At 43.3% G+C, this 20886-nt stretch overlaps 1 protein-coding gene across 5 annotated transcripts in view; it reads left to right on the top strand.

Annotated features, from left to right (window-relative positions):
- Window positions 1-1410: 1410 nt before the first annotated feature.
- Window positions 1411-20886, top strand: part of SLC12A2 (solute carrier family 12 member 2) — a 66930-nt gene continuing 47454 nt past the window's right edge. For 4 of the 5 annotated variants that reach the window (XR_015748104.1, XR_015748103.1, XM_026673940.2 and 1 more), the window contains exons 1-4: window positions 1411-2384; window positions 2748-3575; window positions 15992-16111; window positions 19252-19327. Coding sequence is in view for 3 of the 5 variants with exons in the window: in XM_026673940.2 (XP_026529725.2) it covers window positions 2835-3575; window positions 15992-16111; window positions 19252-19327 (937 nt within the window). In the remaining 2 variants the exon portion in view is untranslated. The remainder of the gene's footprint in view (window positions 2385-2747; window positions 3576-15991; window positions 16112-19251; window positions 19328-20886) is intronic. The other variant, XM_087957993.1, reaches the window with a different exon arrangement.

The following is a 20886-nucleotide window of genomic DNA, read 5'->3' as shown; positions in this document are numbered from 1 at the left end:
CATAATTGGGACCAGAATTTCCACTGCTAAGCAAGGCAGTTGTTAAGTGAGCAGAGCACAATTTATGATCTTTTGCCATAGTTAAGCGAATCACTGTCTCCACCTTACCTAAGAAAGTAATCTATTACAGACATGGGTTCAACCTTATGAATACACATTGATTGTATTAAAACTGGGTTCATGCAACACATTGACTAAAAGAGATTTTGACCCAATGTGATATGCAAACCCATTCAATATCCCCTCCCGTGGTGGGATTCAATTTTTTTTTACTACCGGTTCTGTGGGCGTGGCTTGGTGGGCGTGGCAGGGGAAGGATACTGTAAAATCTCCAGTCAGAGGTGGCATTTGCTGGTTCTCCAAACTACTCAAAATTCCTGCTACTGGTTCTCCATAACTGGTCAGAACCTGCTGAATACAACCTCTGATCTCCTCCCAATTTCTCAGATTTCCCTTTAAGGTTTAGAAACAACTCCCATGCAGGGCGAAGGAGTAACATCCTTTCATCCAGGAGTTTTCTACCACAACGCTAAATATGTTAAGAGCCTACTGTTTTCTACTAGACCCAAGTTGTTTGAAAATCCATGACGGTCCAACTAAAAATGCAAGAGACAGGTGGGGGGGGGGGGTATATCCATTTCCCACCATTTATATGCTACATTACTTGGAGAGAAGTCTTGGTTTTGTAGAACTACTCCAAGTGTTATTTCACAGAAAAAGAGTTAACTTGGGAGTAAAAGCTTTCTTCCATGTTCACGTGACAGTTGATTTAGAGATACCCTCTGCTAAATAGGTTACAGAATTCACATGACATCAGCTAACCTTCCTTGACTGGGTTGAAAGGGCGAAAAAAGGGCCCTTAACATAAAATAGCATCATAGCAGAAGCTTCCTAGATGCGAGGCTGTTACTTTTTTTTTTTCCTTGAATGGGAATTGTTTCTAAACCTCAGGCCTTGAGGGAATAATTTCCACATCACTGAGCCTGCCCAGGAATCTTCGCTCACTCTTGGGATTAAGGGGAATTTTTGGAGGATGCTCAACTCAAAGCAAGTATTCACTAGTATATACCACGCCAATACGCATGGCTCAATGTAACTCCTGTGCAGCAAAAGCCACCAACTTAGTTCTCGGAATTGTGATAAAATAAAAATAGCAATAAAAAACATTAGGTTTTCGGTTTGTATAACCATGCGTGGACTGTTTTTGTGTGGGGACTTTTTTTCTCCCCCTCACGTAGGCCGTCTTCGTCATCCTAGGAAAGCAAGGCCTGGATCAATGAAACGCACTGTATCTTATATAGCAATCGAGATGTCCTGAGCAGCTTTTCCTGAGAAGCGAACATCCCCCTCGGAGCATGCGGAGATCGCTCCTTCCTTCTATAAACCGTCCGCCTCAACGTAAAGTTTGCTAGGGCTTCTTGCAACCTCAGTTGCGTCTGCGCGCCTTGTTCGCGAGATTTTGAAGCTCGGGTTTTTTTTTCCTTCCTCCATAGCAGAAGACTCCGGGAACTTTCCTAGCCGTCCAGCTCGCCGTCCGCCCACGCAGAAGCCGTTTCTTTCAAAGACCCGCCCATCCTCACTTCGAGCCGAGCGACAGTTTTATAACCCGCCATCTGCCTCAGAGCTCTTCTCCGTCGGGAGGAGGCGGAGGCAAGAAGCCCGCCGGGCGGATGCCTTCTTCCTCTCCCTCCTTCCTGACGCGACGAGAGTAAGCGCGCTGCTGACTGGTTCGCCCTGCAGGGGAAAAGCGGGCCACGCTGGAACCGCGACCTCGCTCTCTCTCTCTCTCCGAAGGGCGTTTTAGCCAGGCTGAGGCTTCCGGCGGCAACGCAGTGGACAAGCTGTAAACCTTGAAGCACGCCAAAGCCGGGCCAGCATCCGCCAGCAGCGCCTAAACGCTGCTCCGCCCTCGCCGGGCCAGATCCCTCCCTGCTCGGGCTTTGCCTCCGCCTCCCGCTCCCTCGCAGCGGATGCTTTAAAGACTCGTCCCCGAGCTGCGCGGCTGTTAGGCGATTGGCTGCCGCCGGCCCGCTCTCGTTCGCTCCTTGGCGCCGGCTTTCGCTCGCTTTTTTGGGGGGGAGAAACCGAGGGGAGTGTGGGGAGGATAACGGAGGGCCCAGCGGAAGCTTTGCGGCTGACTAGCCTTGCGGCTAGTCCGCGCACCAAGCCGTACGCGCACGTGTCGAGACTACTCAGAGAGAAAGCGTAGGTCTGCGGAGGGTAGGACAGCCGGCTTCCCCCTTCCCTCCGCGGTACCTCAGGGACCGCTGTCGCCTTGGCGCCCGCGATACGAAGCGTGCGGTGTTGCTGCTTCCCGCAGTCCCTGAGACTTCGAGGGTGCTTCGAGACGGACCGAGGGTGGTCCTTGTCTGTGGGGACGTGAGGTAAGAGAAAGCGGGAAGCAAGGCGGTGGGGTGGGGATAGCGGGGATGGAGACTCTTTCCTCCTTCGGCTCTTCCCTTGTCTCGGGTTTCGAAGAGGGGGACCCGGTAGGCGGAGGAGCGAGAGGGGCCAGCAGCTGCGAGATCATCACCTGGCGTGGCGGCGACCCTAGAAGGACTGGGGCGGAAGGACCGGGAGCGAGGGAGGGGCCGCGCCGCGCCGCGCGGTTATCTGCCGAGGAAGTGCGGCGTGTTGCCTTGCTTTCTCGAGGGCGGCGGAGTGGAAGCCCGGCAGCGGCGGGGCGCCATTTGGTTGTTTAAAGCGCCCCGAGCGGCAGCCGACTGTTTTGTTTGCTTGCTTGCCAGAAACGAAGGGACTTCATTGAACCAGCCAGAGCAGCAAGGAGGTCTGTTCCGGCCCGCATTGTCGCCGCCCGAGGAAAAGCAGAAGCCATGGAAGCAAAGCCTTCGCGCGCCTCCTCCCCGCCGCCGCGCTCCGGCTCGCCGAAGCTCAAAGCTGCAGCAGCTGCTGGGAGAGAAGGAGGAGGAGCCGCCGATGCAGCAGCAGCAGCAGCATCCACAGGCGCGGAGGAAGTATCTCGTCTGCCGGCGAGTGACGGGGATGCACCGGTTGGCTCAGGCGACTCATCGACGGACCTCGCGAGCGCCTTGGCTCCTGGCTCTGCAGCCGCTGGAGATGGGCTTTGCAGACCTCTGGGTCCCACGCCCAGCCAGAGCCGCTTTCAGGTGGATCTGGTGGCAGAAAACTTGAGTCGGGCGGCCATGGCAGAAGAAGGGAAGACGACGGAAGGGACCTCAGAAGTCCCCGGTGATGGGCATAAGAAAAGCAGTGAGGAAGCAAAAGGCCGGTTCCGGGTGAATTTCGTGGACCCCTCAGCTGGAGACGACAACTCTGATGAACCTGGAGGTGGTGGCCCAGAAGGCTGCAGCGTCAGCTTCCAGAATGGTGGTGACACAGTTCTGAGCGAAGGGAGCCTACATTCCGGGGGAGGCTCAGGAGGGCACCATCACTACTATTATGACACTCATACAAATACGTACTATCTGCGCACCTTTGGCCACAACACCATCGATGCCGTGCCAAGAATAGACTATTATCGGCATACCGCTGCTGGTCTAGGAGAGAAACTTATTCGACCCAGCCTTGCCGAGTTGCATGATGAGCTGGACAAGGTGAGTGATGGTGAGCAAGTCAAGAACATCTGGTAACCTCATTTGGGATAAAAAATGGGGCATCAGGCTGATGCGGTGTCATGCTGAGAGTATAGAAGTAGAAAAATATGGTATTTTACTAAATGAGATGAGTTTTAGCTAGAATCTATAAAAAGTTACGTTTTCTATGCTCTCTCTGCATGGACTTTGGCTTTATAGATATGCATTGCAAATATATTTTCTGTCTTTCCTTACGTTACATATTGTCTCATGTTTGTGCAACTTTTACATGGAGCTAGTATACTTTATAGGTCTGTAAAAGTTAATGGAACACTACAGCAATACTTGTCTGGTTTAAGGTAATATTTCCCCCAGATTTCTTAGTTCATTTTAGGTTAGGACATGGGATTAAGTAGTTGCTGGAGAAACACAGTGTAAAGTCTCTACATGATGTAATAACAACCAAAGGCCATCTTCAGATAGGCCAGAAGAAATACCTTTATCTCTATTTTGTATCACGCATCCATATTAATATTCTCCTCCAGCTTTCTGATTTTCTGTATGCTCTGATTATTTCCTGATGCCAAGTTCTTTGTCGGTCAACTGGCCAGCCTTACTGCAATGTTCATGGATTTATAAGCTGTTTATAGATATGTAAATTATGTTTGAGAGACTATTTTCAGAATAACAACTTTTTAGCTTTTACATAAATAATTTAATAACGCAGGCTACTTTAAAGTTGCTTCTTTCCACTAGGTCAGAATTAAACATCCATTTATTATAATATGATGAATTTAAACTCAGCAGCTTAAGTAGTTCAACTATGTAGGTCTGAAACACATTTAAAGAGTTTATAGTTCATTATGAATTTTATTTGTGCTTATTTATATTGTATTTGAAAGTTTTGATAACTTTCTGAGCTCTTGTCTTTTTGAAAAGTACAACGTATCAGTTATATATTAGCATTTAAAATAGAATTCTGCTTGGTAAGTCTATGTTACCAGCCATTGTTAATATTTCGTGTTTTATTAAAGAATTAAGATTTCCCAAACAGAATTGCATATTGAAGCTAAGCTATTGAAAACCTATTTGCTTAATTAATATAAAGGTTAGATAGTTTATTGAAGCAATATGTTAAATGTTAACAATAAGGTAAATATACAGTGGAAATCTGGTTTCCATCTGGTTAACAGCCTTTTAAAGATATAGTCATTGTTGCTGATAGGGGAAAAATTTGGTAAGATGAATGTTGAACAGATATTACACTACCTTATCCAATAAAAGCTTGCTCCAAAATTTATCTAGTGCCTAGCGTAGTATGGAAGAATTATATTAGTAGAATATAAATGTTCTTTTCCTGTAACAGTGCAACTCTGTTAACTTCAGAATTCATTGAGTTGGCTTGGAGCTTAGGATAGACATATTAAAATCTATTGCTCTTGAGTATTGTCTAAATTAGAGTTCCATTTTTTTCAGGAATATTCTAAGCATGGTAGTTTGAATCTAAATACATAGTGTATTTATGGAAGAAGTAGGGTATTGTCTTGAAAGAAGTGAAACAGGTTAAGCAGATAGTTTTAGATAAATGAGTATTTCCTATTAAAAGTATAGATTGCATTTTAGCAGTTAGAAAAATTGCTACGCATGTAGAAGCAATCTTAAGATGGGCAGTATACTCTATAAATGTAAATAAATGGTTATTAGTTTAAAATTTTAAGTTAATGTAAATAATCCTGCTTAGAAAGTGGTTATGTTATTTGTATGTGAAAGATTAATGTAGCTTTCTCATCAAGAAATCTTGCAGTATTAAGGAAATACTTAGGAGTTGTGGTTATGTTGGTTGTGTGAGGTCAGCCTGCTCTATAGAATTACATGCAAATGTGGCATGTTTAAAGATTACTGTCAGGTCAAGAGCTGAAATGTTAGCTGGATGGCTCTTTAAAGCTTGCTTAATCACGTGGCTAATTATTATTAACTTAGCATTAAAAGTAAGCAACAGAAAATGTTAAAGATATCCAAAGAAATATATCTAATGAAATCTTAAGCTAAGCTGAAATGCACCAATTCAATTGGTCACATTGGTTCTGCATTATTTTATATCTTTTTAGATATAAAAGTGACGGTTACCCTGAAGTGAGGGGGTTCCTTGACAAGAGTTCTTTGAAACTAGTTATGCATATAGCACTACTGGTAATTCAGGTACTTTATGATATCAAGTCAGCTGATGTTATAAGAAGGTTCAGTCAAAACTACTAATGCATCACTGAGTAGCAGATGCATTAATCATCTTGGCAATCGTTTTGGCTTTGCTGTATTGTATGGCATGTGATCTTGTCAGTAACATTTTATGTTAAAATTTGAATAAAATATAATTTCTCATTTCTTAGAATATTTTAAAGTTTATTTATGTTATTTGGGTAGATGAAGAGGGGTTGACATTTTGATACAGGTAGTATTTGTGGATATATATTGTATAAAACTAGTGAGAGTCAGGATTAAGAATAGATTGTTAACATTTACTAGTGCTGAAAACTAGTAGATGCAGTTTAAAATAGATGCAGTTTACAGATGTCATTATGCTGATTGTAACAAGTGTATTTGGACTGAAAACAAGTGGTTTGATGAAAGTCATGAGACTGTTTCAGCAGCACTCCAAATTAAGAACAAGGCCTAGAACAGCGGTCGCCAACTGGTGGGCTGTGAGAAAATTTTGGTGGGCCGCAAAGAAATCTCACCCCAGAGCACCCCCCAAAGCAATTAATCCAGGTTGCGCAGAAACACAAGGCTGCTCAGCCCACATGGCCCCCGGGAACCCTCCCCGCCCACTCACTCCTTACGCAGCAAACTTGTCTGATAAGTTGCTATTTTTCCTTTTTCCGACCATCATCTGTTCTGCTGTGCCGGGAGATTTAGATTAGCTAGGAAGCAGGAAATGGTTGGATTTCTTGCTTTCTAGCTAAGCACAGCCGAACCTCCCTTAGGACTAAAGGTTTGCTTGCAAGCAAATTCAGTGCAGACTCATGGCAAGCAAATTTGAGAGACTGAGCTAGTTGATGGCAGATAGATAGATCACTGAATGGTTCTGTGAGCAACTCAATCTGCCTGCTTTGCCTGATTTTGGATAAAAGTTGCTTTTTAAAATAAAAAAAATCAATATTTACATACATGGTGTGTTGTGAGTTAATTTTGTGAGTTTGCTTGCAAACAAATTTTATGTGACAGACTGAGCTAGCCAATGGCAGATAGATAGATTTCTGAATGAATCTGATTCTGTGGGCAACTCAATTTGCCTGCCTGCTTTGCCTGATTTTGGGTAAAAGTTGCTCTTTTTTTAAAATAAAAAATTCAATATTCATATAAATATTTATAATATTTACACACAAGCCATGCCCAGCCAGTCACATGACCACCAAGCCACATCCACAAGTTAGGCCATGCCCACAGAACCAGTGAGTGGTCCCTGGAATCTAAAATTATGAGTTTGGTGGTCCCTGAGGTCCAAAAGGTTGGCGACCCCTGGCCTAGAAGACAGGCAGAATGAACTGTCACCTGTCTTAAAGAAAGGCAAGTTTAAGTTCCTACAGAAATAGAGGATGAATGGCAGCAGAGAAAAGCTGAGCAGGTGGAACACTGCCACCCGTCATAAAGTCAATTTATGGCCCTTGTAAATCAAGATGCTTCCCCTTGCTATTATCTGATGGGCTGAGCTTGATCAAAGATCAGGAAGAATAAAAAATCACTAGGCTAAACAATTGTCTAACCTACTGGATAGGCCGTCCACAACTGATCCTGATGTCCTACAGCAGATTCCTCAGCTGTCAATTTTAGATGCCCTAGGCCGGCCGGCCTCCTTCTACTGATGAGATCAAGACAGTGATATTGCATATGAACTCAAATAAAACAAGCGGGCAAATGGTATTGAGATCTATAAAGCTCTTCATCTAAATGCCTTATAATTGTTTCAAGGAAGACATTTAGTTCACGGAGGAGATGCCTGATGATTTCTGTGATGCCCTCATCATAGCTCTCTTTAAAAATAAGGGAAGTTAATAAAACTGCAGAAATTATAGGGGCAGCTCACTGCTGTCCATTGCAAGACACCCCCCCCCCCCATTCTCCTGAATAGACTTGTCACTGTTTTGGAAAAGAACCTCCGGGAGCCACAATGTGGCTTTTGGCCAGAAAGAAGTATAGTAGACATGATATTTAGTGTAAGACAAATCCAGGAGAATTTCATTGAGCAGAACAAGCCTCTTTATTCTGTTGTCATTAAGTTGACAAAGCCATTTGACACCAGAAACAGGGAGATTCTCTGGATCATCCTGAAACATTATGGATGTCCAAATAAATTGATTGAAGTTGATTCAGCTGCTCCACATCAGAATGACAGAATAGGTCCTTTACAATGGTGATAGGTCAACTGCCTTTACCATTTCCATTGGGGGTAAAGCTGAGTACTTGCCCCAGTCCTGTTCAGTCTGTCCTTTGCTTGCATGTGGTCCTATGCTGTCCAAGGTCTGAAAGAGGGAGTTATATCAGGTATCCATTGGACAATTCTCTTTGACCCTTGTCCCTTGAATACATGAACAGAGGGCATCTATACATTCAAAAATAATGATTGCTTATGATTGTGTGCACTTGACGCACAAAGACAGTGATCTAGAATTGATGTTAAATAAAATTTTAGGCATTGGTATGTTATTTAGCATGACTATCAACCTGAATAAGACTGAAGACTTTGCCAGCTGTGTCAAATACCAACCCTATAAAAGATCACTGTTGATACCCAGCTAACTAATTAAACAGCTTCAGATGCCTGGGAAGTATTTCGATCTATGTGTCTTTGAACAAAGGAATTGACCCCAGGATCAGTAAGGCCAGCCAGATTTTGGGGCAGTTGTGTACTAGAGTGTTTAATCATCACAGTATCCAAATCTCTACAAAGCTGAAAGTCTGTGGAACTATAATTACCCTTTCTCTCCTATATGGATATGAGACCAGAGACAACGGGTGAGACACATTCAGAATGGATGAGCATTTATGTCTAATTAGTAACTGTATGGTGAATTGGAAACCAGAAAGAGACCTCAAGCTTTTCTCCTCCATGCTGCACTGAGAGCCCAGGATGGGTTGACTCCTTCCATTTAGCTGAGTCTGTACTAAGATATAAAAGCCAGCCCCCAGGAGAGACCCCAGCTTTTGACTCAGCTCCTTTCAGTCAGTAGCTGTGTCTCTGAAAGCGTTCTGTTAGATAGCACTCACCAGCGATCTTCAGTACATTTTTTTCCTCGCTTCAAGCAGCTCCCAGGGCAGCTGCTCTTCCAGGAGAGCAGGGCTCTCTCTCCTGCAACGTTGGGAGCAGCGTTACAGAGCTCTGCAGGCAAGCTGGGCAGCGTCTGTAGACCTCCCCCATGCCTGCGTTTGGAGCAATCGTAAAAACGATCGGCAAACTGATAAGAGCACAAGCCAGCTGATCATGTGGCTGGTTGCTGTGTTTTTTCCTTGCTGACTTCTCTTGGGCTCTGTATAGCCTAAGGAGCGATTCTTCGATCTTGGAGCCTGTTTCCTGTAGTCAGCAGCCATCTTGGATTCAAGCCTTCCACCACGAGGTGAGTGGCCATTTTGTAAGCCCGGGGGCCATTTATATCCTAAGGGGCTTAATAGAAAAATTTATAAACAGCTTCTTTCCAACGCAAGAGCCCTTATTCTACAAATGGAGCAAGATAAGGCTCAGGCAGAGCTTCCCCCCCCCCAGTGGAACAGTCTCTTAAGCCCAATAAGAGAAAAAGGCGTAGGCAACGCACCCAATCAGTCCAGAGGGAGGTGGCTGCTAAAATCAAAGCTAAGGCTCTAGCCCCTAAGAAGGCAACTCAGGCTGAATTGAGGGCAGAGAAGCACAGACATGCAGCTCTAGAGAGGCAGTTCAACAGAACTATTCAGCAGAAGGGAGTGCAACTACAGCATGTGTCAGGTGATACTCATGGGCCCCAACCAAACCCTCCCAGGGGAAGAGAAGTTATCTATGAGCCTTTCCATCCTCCATCCTGGTCTCCTGAGGCTCTTGCAGTACAATCAGGTCCTCAGGATCTAAGCAGATCTGGGCCTTATTTCCAACAGGCTTCTGTGCCCTATGCTCCTCTCCCTCCCTCCAGGCCTCAAACCTCTCTTCAATCTAGGCCTGAAGCCACCTTCACTCCCACAGCTCCGAAATTGGCAGGCGGAGTCACACCGAAAATGGAAGCTGGCTTCAGTTCCATTAGCAGGCAATAAGCTTTTTGGCGATGCTCTGGAACCTTATTGAAACCAGAAATAAACATAAAATTCTCTCTTCCTCTGGGAAGAAAGCCGACTATCACCCTGCTCCTTATCGCCCTTCTGCCTTCCGAGCGGAGAACTCATCTCGCTTCCCCCGCTCTCACAGGCTGTACTCCCAACGCCAAGACCAATGGGCGGAAGCATCTGGCAGGCAACAACCTTCTACTGGTAAATGGCCCTTTTGGGAGGGAGGGGGTCATTCCTTCCATCAGTAATCCCTTGTTCTTCCCACCCATCGGAGGTCGCCTAGCCTTCTTTGCCTCCAAATGGGAGGAGTCAACGACGGATGCCTGGGTGCTCAGCACTATTAGGTCAGGGTTACAATTGGACTTCCTAACGCCACCCCCCCAAATTTTTTTGATCTGTCCTGTCTCTCGGGACATTTCCAGGCAAGCCCTCATGAATCAGCCCATTCAGCACCTTCTTGAAATCAGGGCTATTCAACCTGTTCCCCCCTCTCAACGGGGACATGGGCTTTACTCTCGCCTTTTCATTGTTCCAAAAGCCTCAGGGGGATGGCTCGCCATCCTTAATCTAAAATTTCTCAACCAATTTGTAAAATACAGGCAATTTAAAATGCAAACTCTGCATTCTGTTTTAGAGAGTGTTCGGGAGGACGACCTCCTCTCCCATTGATCTCACTGACGCTTACCTCCACATCCCAATTTGGCCTCATCATCGCCAGTTTCTCCGTTTCTGTTATCAGAATGCCCATTACCAGTTTCGAGCACTTCCTTTCGGCCTCTCATCGGCTCCAAGGGTCTTCACAAATGTTTCCGGCAGCATTGATGGCATCTCTGCGTTCTATTCCAGTGAGGATCCAATGCTACTTGGACGACATTTTGATTCTATCCTCTTCCATCCTTGCAGCCCATCGGGATCTGCAAATTACCCTGTCATGTCTTCAGAGCCACAGATTTTCCATCAACACCAAAAAGAGCCAGCTCTCTCCCACAACCAAATTGCAACACTTGGGATCAGTCATCGATACCATGTTGTGCCAGGTTTTCCTGTCCCCAGCTCGTGGAAAGAGCCTTGCAGAGATCATCATCCAGATCCAGCAAAATCAAATTGTCTCCCTGTCGCTGCTGTCCAAACTTCTGGGGAAGATGGTCTCCTGTATTGGCATCGTCCCGTGGGCTTGGCTCCACTCCCGACCCCTCCAATGGTTCCTGCTTCCCTACCAACGAGCAGGAACCAGCCACTCATCCATCAAGGTCCCACTCCCGCCACAAATCTGGAGATCTCTCAATTGGTGGCATTCCCTGTCAATCTGGAGGGGACTCCTGTTCAGGAACCCAGACAGGCTAGTGATAACCACCGATGCCAGCCTTCTGGGTTGGAGTTTCCATATGCAGGGCCAGATAGCTCAGGGCGTTTGGTCCAGATCAGAGCAGACCCTTCCCATAAATTGGCTAGAGCTCAGAGCCATTTTTCTGGCTTTCAAGCATTTCAGGCAATCAGTGACCAGCTCTCATGTTCTAGTCCTTACGGACAACATGGCCGCAAAGGCTCATGTCAACTGGCAAGGGGGGATGAGGTCCAAAGCCCTCATGAGAGAGGCTCTACGGTTGAGGTTATGGGCAGAGAAACACCTGTTGTCTATTTCGGCGGACCACATCTCCAGGGTCAACAACTCCCAGGCCGACTGGCTCAGCAGGAGCCTAGTTGACCAGGCAGAATGGTCCATTCCTCCGTCTCTATTCAGGGATCTTTCCCTCAGATTCGGAACTCCGGAGGTGGATCTCTTCTCCACTCCTCAAAACGCCCAGGTCACCAGATTCTTCACCAGGTTTCCTTGACAGGGAGCAGAGGGGACCAGTGCTCTTCGGTGCAGATGTCCCAAGGGTCTCCTCTATGCCTTTCCCCCGCTTCCCATCATTCTGGCAGTAATTCGGAAGATGTTGGAGGAACGTGTGGAGCTCCTCCTCCTGGCACCCTATTGGCCAAGGAGGCCCTGGTTTGTGGACCTGGTCAACCTAGAGGCTTCTCCTTGGAGGATCCCAGCCCATCTAATTTCCATTCACCAGGGGGCCCTACTCAACCCAGAGCCCCAATGGTTCAAGCTGACCATGTGACACTTGAGCAGCAGCGGCTAGAGGAGGCTGATCTTCCAGAAGGGTCATCCTCACTATCCTCACTATACAAGGCGCATCTATGATGCCACCTGGAAGGCTGTTTCCCAATGGTGCCTCAGGGAGGGTCTTTCTCCTGCTTCAGCCCAGTTGGCAGAAGTTCTTAGCTTCCTTCAGCATGGGCTGGAAAAAGGTTTGGCCCCCAACACCTTACGCAGGCAGGTTGCGGCCCTCTCCTCGGTCCTTTCATGAGGTTCGCTTCCTTCCTTATCCCATCACACTTCAGTCAGGAGATTTTTGAAAGGGGCTTCCAACCTGCACCCTCCGGTGGTTCACAGGTATCCTTCCTGGGACCTTCATATGGTCCTTAATGCCCTTACAAAGCCCCCCTTTGAACCCCTTAGAACAGTGTCTCTCTGTTTCCTGACTCTGAAGGTAGTGTTCCTTGTTGCCATCACTTCTGCCAGGAGGGTTTCCGAGCTTGCTGCACTTTCCATCAGACAGGACTTTTGTTCCTTTCACGATGATAGGGTTGTTCTTCGTTTGGGTCCCTCATTTATTCCGAAGGTTAATACCTGGTTTCACAGGTCCCAGGACATTGTTTTGCCTGACTTCTGTCCTCTCCCGCACCATGACTTAGAGCGGCAGTGGCACACGCTAGACGTAAGAAGGGCTCTTAGAATATACATTAAGCGCACTTCCTCCTTCAGGAAGTCGGAAGCCATGTTTGTTTCCTTTTTCCCTTCTCACTTGGGGCACAAGGCCTCTTCTCCTACTATTAGCAAGTGGGTCAGGTCTTGCATTGAGCAGGCCTACAAAGCTGCGGCCCTTCCAGTTCCCCGAGGTCTGATGGCGCACTCTACCAGAAGCGCGGCCACTTCTGCTGCCTGGGCGACCCAAGCATCCTTGGAGGAGATTTGTCATGCGGCCATGTGGACATCCCCGTCTCCTTTCACCAGACACTACCGTCTGGATACTTTTGCCTCGGCGACTGCAGCCTTCGGCAGACGGGTGCTTCAACGAGTAGTTCCACAGTCGGTGTGATGAGCCGGACGAGGACCCGCCCATGGACATGCAAGCTTTGGTATGTCCCATCCTGGGCTCTCGATGCAGCATGGAGGAGAATGGGCGTTGGTAGAAGTTACCGTGAACGCCCTTTCTATCTATGCTGCGAGAGAGCCCAGCCCCTCCCTTGATTTGTCCGGAGAGGGTAAGACATATTTTTGTATTTATTTTGGGCTTTCAGAGACACCTTTCAGTCTGTCAAGTATCTTCGCCAAAGCTGGGGTCTCTCCCGGGGGCTGGCTTTTATATCTTAATACAGACTCAGCTAAATGATGTTATAGGAAGGAGTCAACCCATCCTGGGCTCTCTCGCAGCATAGATAGAAAGGGCGTTCACGGTAACTTCTACCAACGCCCATTCTATGCAAGTGCTATAGAAGCTGTCACCAAAAAATATTGTGAGTAGCAGCACAGAATATTATCCACAATTATTGTAATAATGGACTTCTACTGCCCCTATTTTCTAGACTCTGTGCTTCTAGACTGGGACTGCCACCTCCATGTTCATAAATGCACATCATTGTGTCTTCTTTGAACCCAAAGGACTACCTATTATTTTGTGAACAAAGCTTAAAATAGTTGCTTTAAACTGTCCTGGGGAGACAGCAGGTTTATAGCTGAAATAATCATTTATTCTGCCTTGTATTCTTGGCTACTACATTGGATTACTTCTATTTCCCTCCAATACAACATATTTGGTTGAGTGTATACTTTTGGTTATAAATATGCTGTGTGGTAATCAGATTAGGAAATGAAAAAAACATGAAGGGTTATATGAGTAAAGGCATTTCTTCTGCCAGAAGGCTTGTTGAAGAATCGTTCAATCTATTAATCTTACATTATCTGAGGATTACCAGATTTCAGAAGGTTTAATGAAAAGTAATGACTTTGATGCTACAAGTTATTAACATGGAATTTGTAATTGAATTTAGCCTAATGAAGTTCACTGTCAAATTATTGATTATTTATCTAAAACATTTATATAGCTTCCCTTCATACCAAATTCTAGGCAGCTGCCAATCAAGAATTAAAACAATATAAAAACCATGTAAAATTATTAAAACTGTAATGTACAAACCAAAAAAACTGACACCAATTCAAGCCTTAACCTGTGCTGGTACTTGATGGAAAACCCAGGTATTTAATGTTTTTTTTGAAAGACTTGAAGTGCTAGTAAGGTTGATGTTTGGCGTATTGTGTATTGCTGAGCCCCCCACCCCAATAAAAACAGTGAACCAAATAGTGGTGATTTGTGTGATTTAGAATGATGTGGATGACTTGCAAGAGCAATTGACAAGTTCCTATGAAAAAGATTAATGAACTTTATTCAGATATAAATTGCTGACAGGCTTGACATTTCATAGGAACGCATGTGTCTTGTTGTTGAAGTTCTTAAATTTTGGAAGATTGATGCAAATCAAGTCTTCCTTACATCAAGGGTCAAAAATTGCCAGCAATTATTTTCATACTACAAGAATAAATGTGAAGAATTTCTTCACAGAAATTCTGACAACCAACAAAACAAGTCCCAGGAACAAAATGTCAGTCCATTGACTATTGTAATAAAATCTCATATATGAACAAAGGATTCAAAAAATAGGGTTTGACAGGAAACTTCACGGTTATAGTTTTTGATATGCAGATAGTGTTCACACAGATTTCCTTGAATCTGGCACTACTATTAATTCATAGCACTGTACTACAATACTTACAATAACACACATGGTTTGGAAGCAAAATAAGGAAATTTGGATTGCAACTTTGCAGTGTTAGGTCCCATATCTCACAAACCATCAAATAATTATTTGTGAAATTGAATTTTGCAACCTTATTCCATCTATCACATAGTCCAAACTTTGTACCATGCAACTTTCATTCTTTCCCAAATTTAGGAATACTTTCGTGGATATGCATTGGACTCAAATGAAGAGGTAGAAAAGACTGTCAGTAGGTTTAAAAAATAGCTTGTCCATGGTGATGATTATAGGACATATATAAAATACATAGAAAATAGGAGGAAGGTATGTTATATATATTTGTGGCCTTGAGTTGTTTGTAAAAATAAGAGACAGAATATATATAATGTGGAGAAGTAAATAGAGATTAAAAAATAGAGCTTATTTTGAGGATTATTTTTTTCTGTTTCACTTATTGTAATCTCTATATGGATATTATTCTATTATTCTTTATAATCTTTTATTATATAATTTTATAATAAAATTATAATATTATAATATTATTTATAATATAATAATACTGTTCTTCTCATCCTTGATGTTACCTATCTCCTCCCACTTATGACTATAACCATTGCTTGTATCTTTACGATTTATATTGTTTTATTTAGTTTCCTAGTATGATTTGATTGTTTATTTAGTATCCTATGACTATCACTAAGTGTTGTATCTTTTGATTCTTGATGAATGTATTTTTATGTACACTGAGAGCATATGCACCGAAGACAAATTCACAGGATGTTGTGAGAGTCATAAAATGCCCACCAGTTGTTAAATGCCTGAATATCATGTGACCATGGGGACACATTGACAGTTGTAAGTAAAAGAACTGGCTGTAAAGTTACTTCCTCAGTGCTGTCGGAACTTTGAACAGTCACTAAACAAGGCAATTATTTAGCAAGAAACATCTGTATATATAATACATGCTTTATATAAATGCCATGGGAACTTTCTATAGTCTTTTGTGAAAGTCATTCATTTAACTGTATTTTGTATATCATGCAAAGCATATTTTCATTTAATAAATGAATCATATAAAGCTTCGTTAGCTTTATACAAAAGATGTTATTATACAGTGGTAGACTACTTTTCTACAAAGAAAAAACATTTCCAGGCTTTCTGATATTAATCAGAAAGTGTTCTGCCATTTAATCCTTGTTGGTTACAACACTATCAACATTAAACAGATTTATTAGAGGCTCTTTCTTATAACCTCCCTTTCCCTTCTGATTGCTATTATGTCTTAGGAGCTATTTGAAGATGGCTATGCAAATGGAGAAGAAGGAACTCCTACTGGAGAAGCCACTGCGGCATATACTCCTGATAGTAAAGGGATTGTCAAATTTGGTTGGATTAAAGGTGTATTGGTGAGTATAAAACTTCAGTATTTCAAGTAATTCTTGTCTTCTGTTTAATGTTTTAAATCGTGTGGAGTGAATTTCATGAATTATAAAAAACAAGGTTATGATAGAATTACTTGTAAAATAGAGATATTTTAATTTGGTCATTTAGCTCACAGTATTTTTTGTTCACCCAAATACTAACATTTAATTGTATTACTGGTTTGATATGTAATATATTTTCAAGTTCATATCTAGGATGAGATAATATAGGATATCCATCTACTAAAAGCTGCGTAGACTCTGCTTTTTTTCTTGTCTTGCTTCTCTTCAGTCTTTTCATTTTTGTTGTCACTTGATGTTTCTATTTTTGCCCAGCAGAGTTTTCCTTCTCTTTGCCTAATAGCGATATCTTTTGTTTGCTTGTTGCTCTTCTTCTTGCCTGGCAGAGAGGGTGAGAGCAGGTAGGAGTTCTCAGGGAATGGTGCTGCTCATCACAAGGAGATTTGTGGGGTTGATAGTGTCCTCTATGCCTGGAAAATATGCTAGGCTGGCGTATTAAGACAAGTTGTGAGGCTGATATTTCCAGACTGCTTCTATTCCAGGCCTTTTCCTGTGGCCGGCATTCACATCTGTAGAGCAGTCATTGCCCTGCCTTGCTGTTTAACATCCATGGAGTATCATTATAGGCCATAGAAAATGGCTTGGAAAGCCAGCATTTTGAGGCCCCGTCTGTCTGTCTGGCAGTTTTCACAATCATTGCCCCAAATATTGTTTTTTTAAAAGAAGGAAAAGTAAATTTAAGAGTATCACTAGGTAAAGAAAAGTAAGCTATGAAAATGTTTTCATTCGTGTCTTTTCGTTCTTTCCCCCCCCCCCCAAGTTTTTAAAAATTTATTCTACTTATAGTCATCAATATATAAACAGTGTGGCACCTAGTCATCATACATTTTGGTACAAACAGAAATAACATTAATCACATCCCTTAACATTCATCACATTTGTATATATAATTCTAATATTGATACATATATTTATAATACTTTATGATCCTTCATTGTTTAATTATTCAGCATTCTAATACCTTCTTCTAATGCCAATCACCATACTGTTTAAACATGCATAATAATTTCATTATTCAAATTCTTCTATAAATTTTTAACTTTAATTCTTTTTTCCCTTGTTTAAATGGTCGTTGTTACACTTGATCTTCAAGGCTGATTTCATCTTTGTTTAACTCCTCCCCTTCTGGTTCTCTTTGTTCTTCAAACTGAGTCACCATTTCTAGTTTTTGTAATATATTGTTGCACATTTCCAGATTCACGTTCATAAATTCTTTCATATTTTGTAGATCCAATCTCATTTCTGTAAATTGTTCTCCCATTTTTTTAGGCTGCTCCTTTCCCCCCACTTTCCTTGATAATTGTACAATCCAAATGTCCAGTAAGTTGTTTCAACCAGCGTCTTTTATATTTAATTTCAACAATGTCCATTAGTTTTTGTTTCCAGGTTCCTTCTATTGGTTTTTCCAAAGTCACCGGATAGTTCCAAAGCAATTTCTTCGATGTCTTCCCCTTTTTAATCATTAATTCTAATATTTCACTTTTCAGGGTTTTTCAAAGCTTTTATTCTATTATAATGAAGTTCCTCTTATTTTCTTTTAAGTTCCAAGTCAATTTTAAAAGGACCAGACACTTTTCAAAAAATCACTGAAATTTTTCCTGTACCATTAAGTGGCGCTCTCAATTCTGTTTCCACGTCCCACCCTTTCTTTTACTTCTTTTTTTATAAAACCTTTGTTAATTTTGCTAATTCCAATTATTAGCTATTATTTCTTTTCAACACATTCTATTCCAGCATTTACTTATGCCTATTTAGTGCCAAAAATCCAAAAATTATCCAATTTAAATTCCAAGCCTCTTGTGTTCAAATATTTTCCTCTAGATTTTCACCCCCAAATTAATTCTTTCAATATTCAAAGCCAATTTTATAAGTTCCAATTTCCTTCTTTCTCTCTCTGGTCACTGCTTCAATACACTTTCACAAAATAGTTCTTTATTCCTTAATTCCGGGGTACCTTAATATCCATATGTTGAGCCTGGTAAACACTCTGCTCGTAACTTCACTTCTCCAGCAGTCTTAGTTTCTCAGACTGCTTCCCATCTTTGTGGTGGCCATTTTGACCACTGCTGCAACTTGTCTTCGGAGGGGGTTTATCCTGTCAAGGAGGGGAGATACGGCTCCCCTCGACCCTCCAAGCAATTCCCCCTTTCTTCACCACCCCTCCAGGGTGGTTCCGGTCCCAATTGGACCCTCCAACAAGTGAGCTCAGAGCGATCACAGATTCCACTCAAACCTCGATGGAAGAGCCTTGTCTTTTCATTTTCTTTTGTTGATTGGATTACTGTAATCCAGAGATTACTTAGAAAAAACCCACATCCCATATAATTTATTAGCTCATTCTATCACAGAAATATTCTAGAGCAATATGGTTAATAGTAAAAGGCATACTGTTTATATTGTAAACTTTTAATAAGCTATATTATGGTTAGTTATATGTAATTAGTATCTTTCTAATTTATTTAATTTGAGATTTCTGTCTTTATATTTTCTGCTTTCCGTTCACTTATGCTGGCTTCAAGGATAGTATTGTATCTTTCCAAAACAATTTTCAGTTCAACATGTTAAGAAACTACAGCTCAATACTCACACTCTTCCTGTAGTCATACAAAGCAAATAGCTTCAAAATGGTGGAACACAGAACAACAAATGATGTAGTTTTTGGAGTGACATTATATATTATGTTTGCTTTATTACTATACTTTTGGTTTATAAACAGTGATCAGTCTTTTGCTGGTGAACATATTTTCTTACTATTAGGAATCTAGAAAGGTGATACATTTGTTTTTTGTATATAGTCTATTGACTAGCTGTTAATAATAATGCCTTTCAATGCAACTAGCTTTTTAAAATTGTCATCATGCAATCTTGTTTTCTAAACTATCTTGCTATATGTAAGTTAGATGGATTCCAAGTTGCTTCTTGAAAAACTGCTTGAAAGCCTGAGATGCTTGGTTCTCTTGTAAGAAGCATTTAACTCGAACTGTTACAATTTCTTCAAAAATCTAATTTTAATATAACTGTTATTTATTTTGATGATGGTATAGGTACGATGTATGTTGAATATCTGGGGTGTGATGCTCTTCATTCGACTATCCTGGATTGTAGGAAATGCTGGCATAGGTAAGAACTTCTAAACATCACATTTTGGTATTGCTAAAATTCCTGTGATTTGACATGTGACAAAATATGGATTATGGAGTAGGATTACTCTGAATACTCAGATTTACTGAGTAATTCTGATTACTCAGATTACTCAGAATTACTGCTGAATGTTCATAATTTCTCAAAAAGTAAGAATTGAATGGTTAAACAAACGTTGGGTTTATTTTTTGCAGAACTTTTACATTTGGGGGGTTTGTTTCTATATTAAAACATAGCATACCTATGTTTGATTCCCAGAATATTAGTAAACTGTAGCCGGTTTCAGCCCGCGGCAAGCGCCTGGGCACGGCCCCAGCCGCGGGGGGGGGCCTTCCCCCCCCCCCCCCCCGGGGGGCGGGCGAGCCGCCGCCCGCCGCGCGGAGGGGCACGCTTGCTTCCCCTTGGAGCGGGAGCCGCCCGGCGCCCCAGCCGCGCCGGGGGAAGCAGCGCTTTCCTTCCCCCGTTGCACCGGGGCCCCGCCCCAGTCCGCGCCTCGGAAGGAGGGCCGCCTTCTCGGGGCGTTCCCCCGCGCGCCCCCGCCGGAGGAGCGCCTTCCTTCCGGGGGGGTGGGGGCCCCCGCCCCACGCCGCCGAAGGAGGCAGCGCTTTGCCTTTCCCTCGCGGGCTGGGCCAGCGACGCGCCCGGAAGGGGGCCCTTGCCTTAAGCGCGCCCGGCCCCACCCGGAGAGCCGCTTGCCCTTCCGCGCTGGGGCTGTTGGGAGTCGCTGCCGCCGGTGCGGCCCCAGTCCCGCCGGTCGAAGCGGGAAAGGCAAAGCGCTTTTTGCCTTCCCTTCGGCTAGGGCTGTTGGGAGTCGCTGCCGCGGCGCTTGCACCTTTCGTTCCGAGGCGGCGGGACTGGGGCGCGCCGGCGGTAGCGACTCCTGACTGGGCCTCCGAGGGAGGGGAAGAGAGTGACTCCTGCCACCCGCTGTCATCATCATCATCTTCTTTTGGGTTAGTGAATCAATTAAACCTTTCATGATAGTGAGATCGTTTCCCAAATTAATTATTTTTATTTTTGAAATTTACCAGTAGCTGCTGCATTTCCCACCCTCGGCTTATACTCGAGTCAATAAGTTTTCCCAGTTTTTGTGTAAAATTAGGTGCCTCGGTTATATTCGGGTCGACTTATACTGAGTATATACGGTAGGTGGCTTTCTTACTAAAATTAATATGGTTTCTACAAAAGCTTCACTGAAAAGAATATAGAGCAGTTGCTGAATGTGTTTCATTTGCCATGAACTAGCAATATTTTTTATACTCCCATCGTAAAACATGTTTCCATATTTGACATTTAAGCTGCTTTTGTTACTTTTATATATTGCAATTGATTGTTAACCATGTTTAATCAACCTGGTATTAACATTTATTGACTAGATAAATAGATTTGGATCTTTGGGTCTTCCAACAGCACATCTATTGCTGCTGTAACTGAGTCCTGTCACCTTGCTGATCGTTATTGTCATCTTCCCTTTTCTTCTACCTTTCCCAGCATTATGGACTTCTCAGGGGACCTGGTCCAAAATCTGATAATTTGAT

The sequence above is a fragment of the Notechis scutatus genome, chromosome 2 (assembly GCF_049901735.1).
Source record: "Notechis scutatus isolate UNSWTSFEM ecotype Mainland chromosome 2, rNotScu1.2, whole genome shotgun sequence".
Classification (NCBI taxonomy): domain Eukaryota; kingdom Metazoa; phylum Chordata; class Lepidosauria; order Squamata; family Elapidae; genus Notechis; species Notechis scutatus.
Note: the sequence above shows the minus strand (reverse complement) of the source record. Positions and strands in the feature narration are given on the sequence as shown.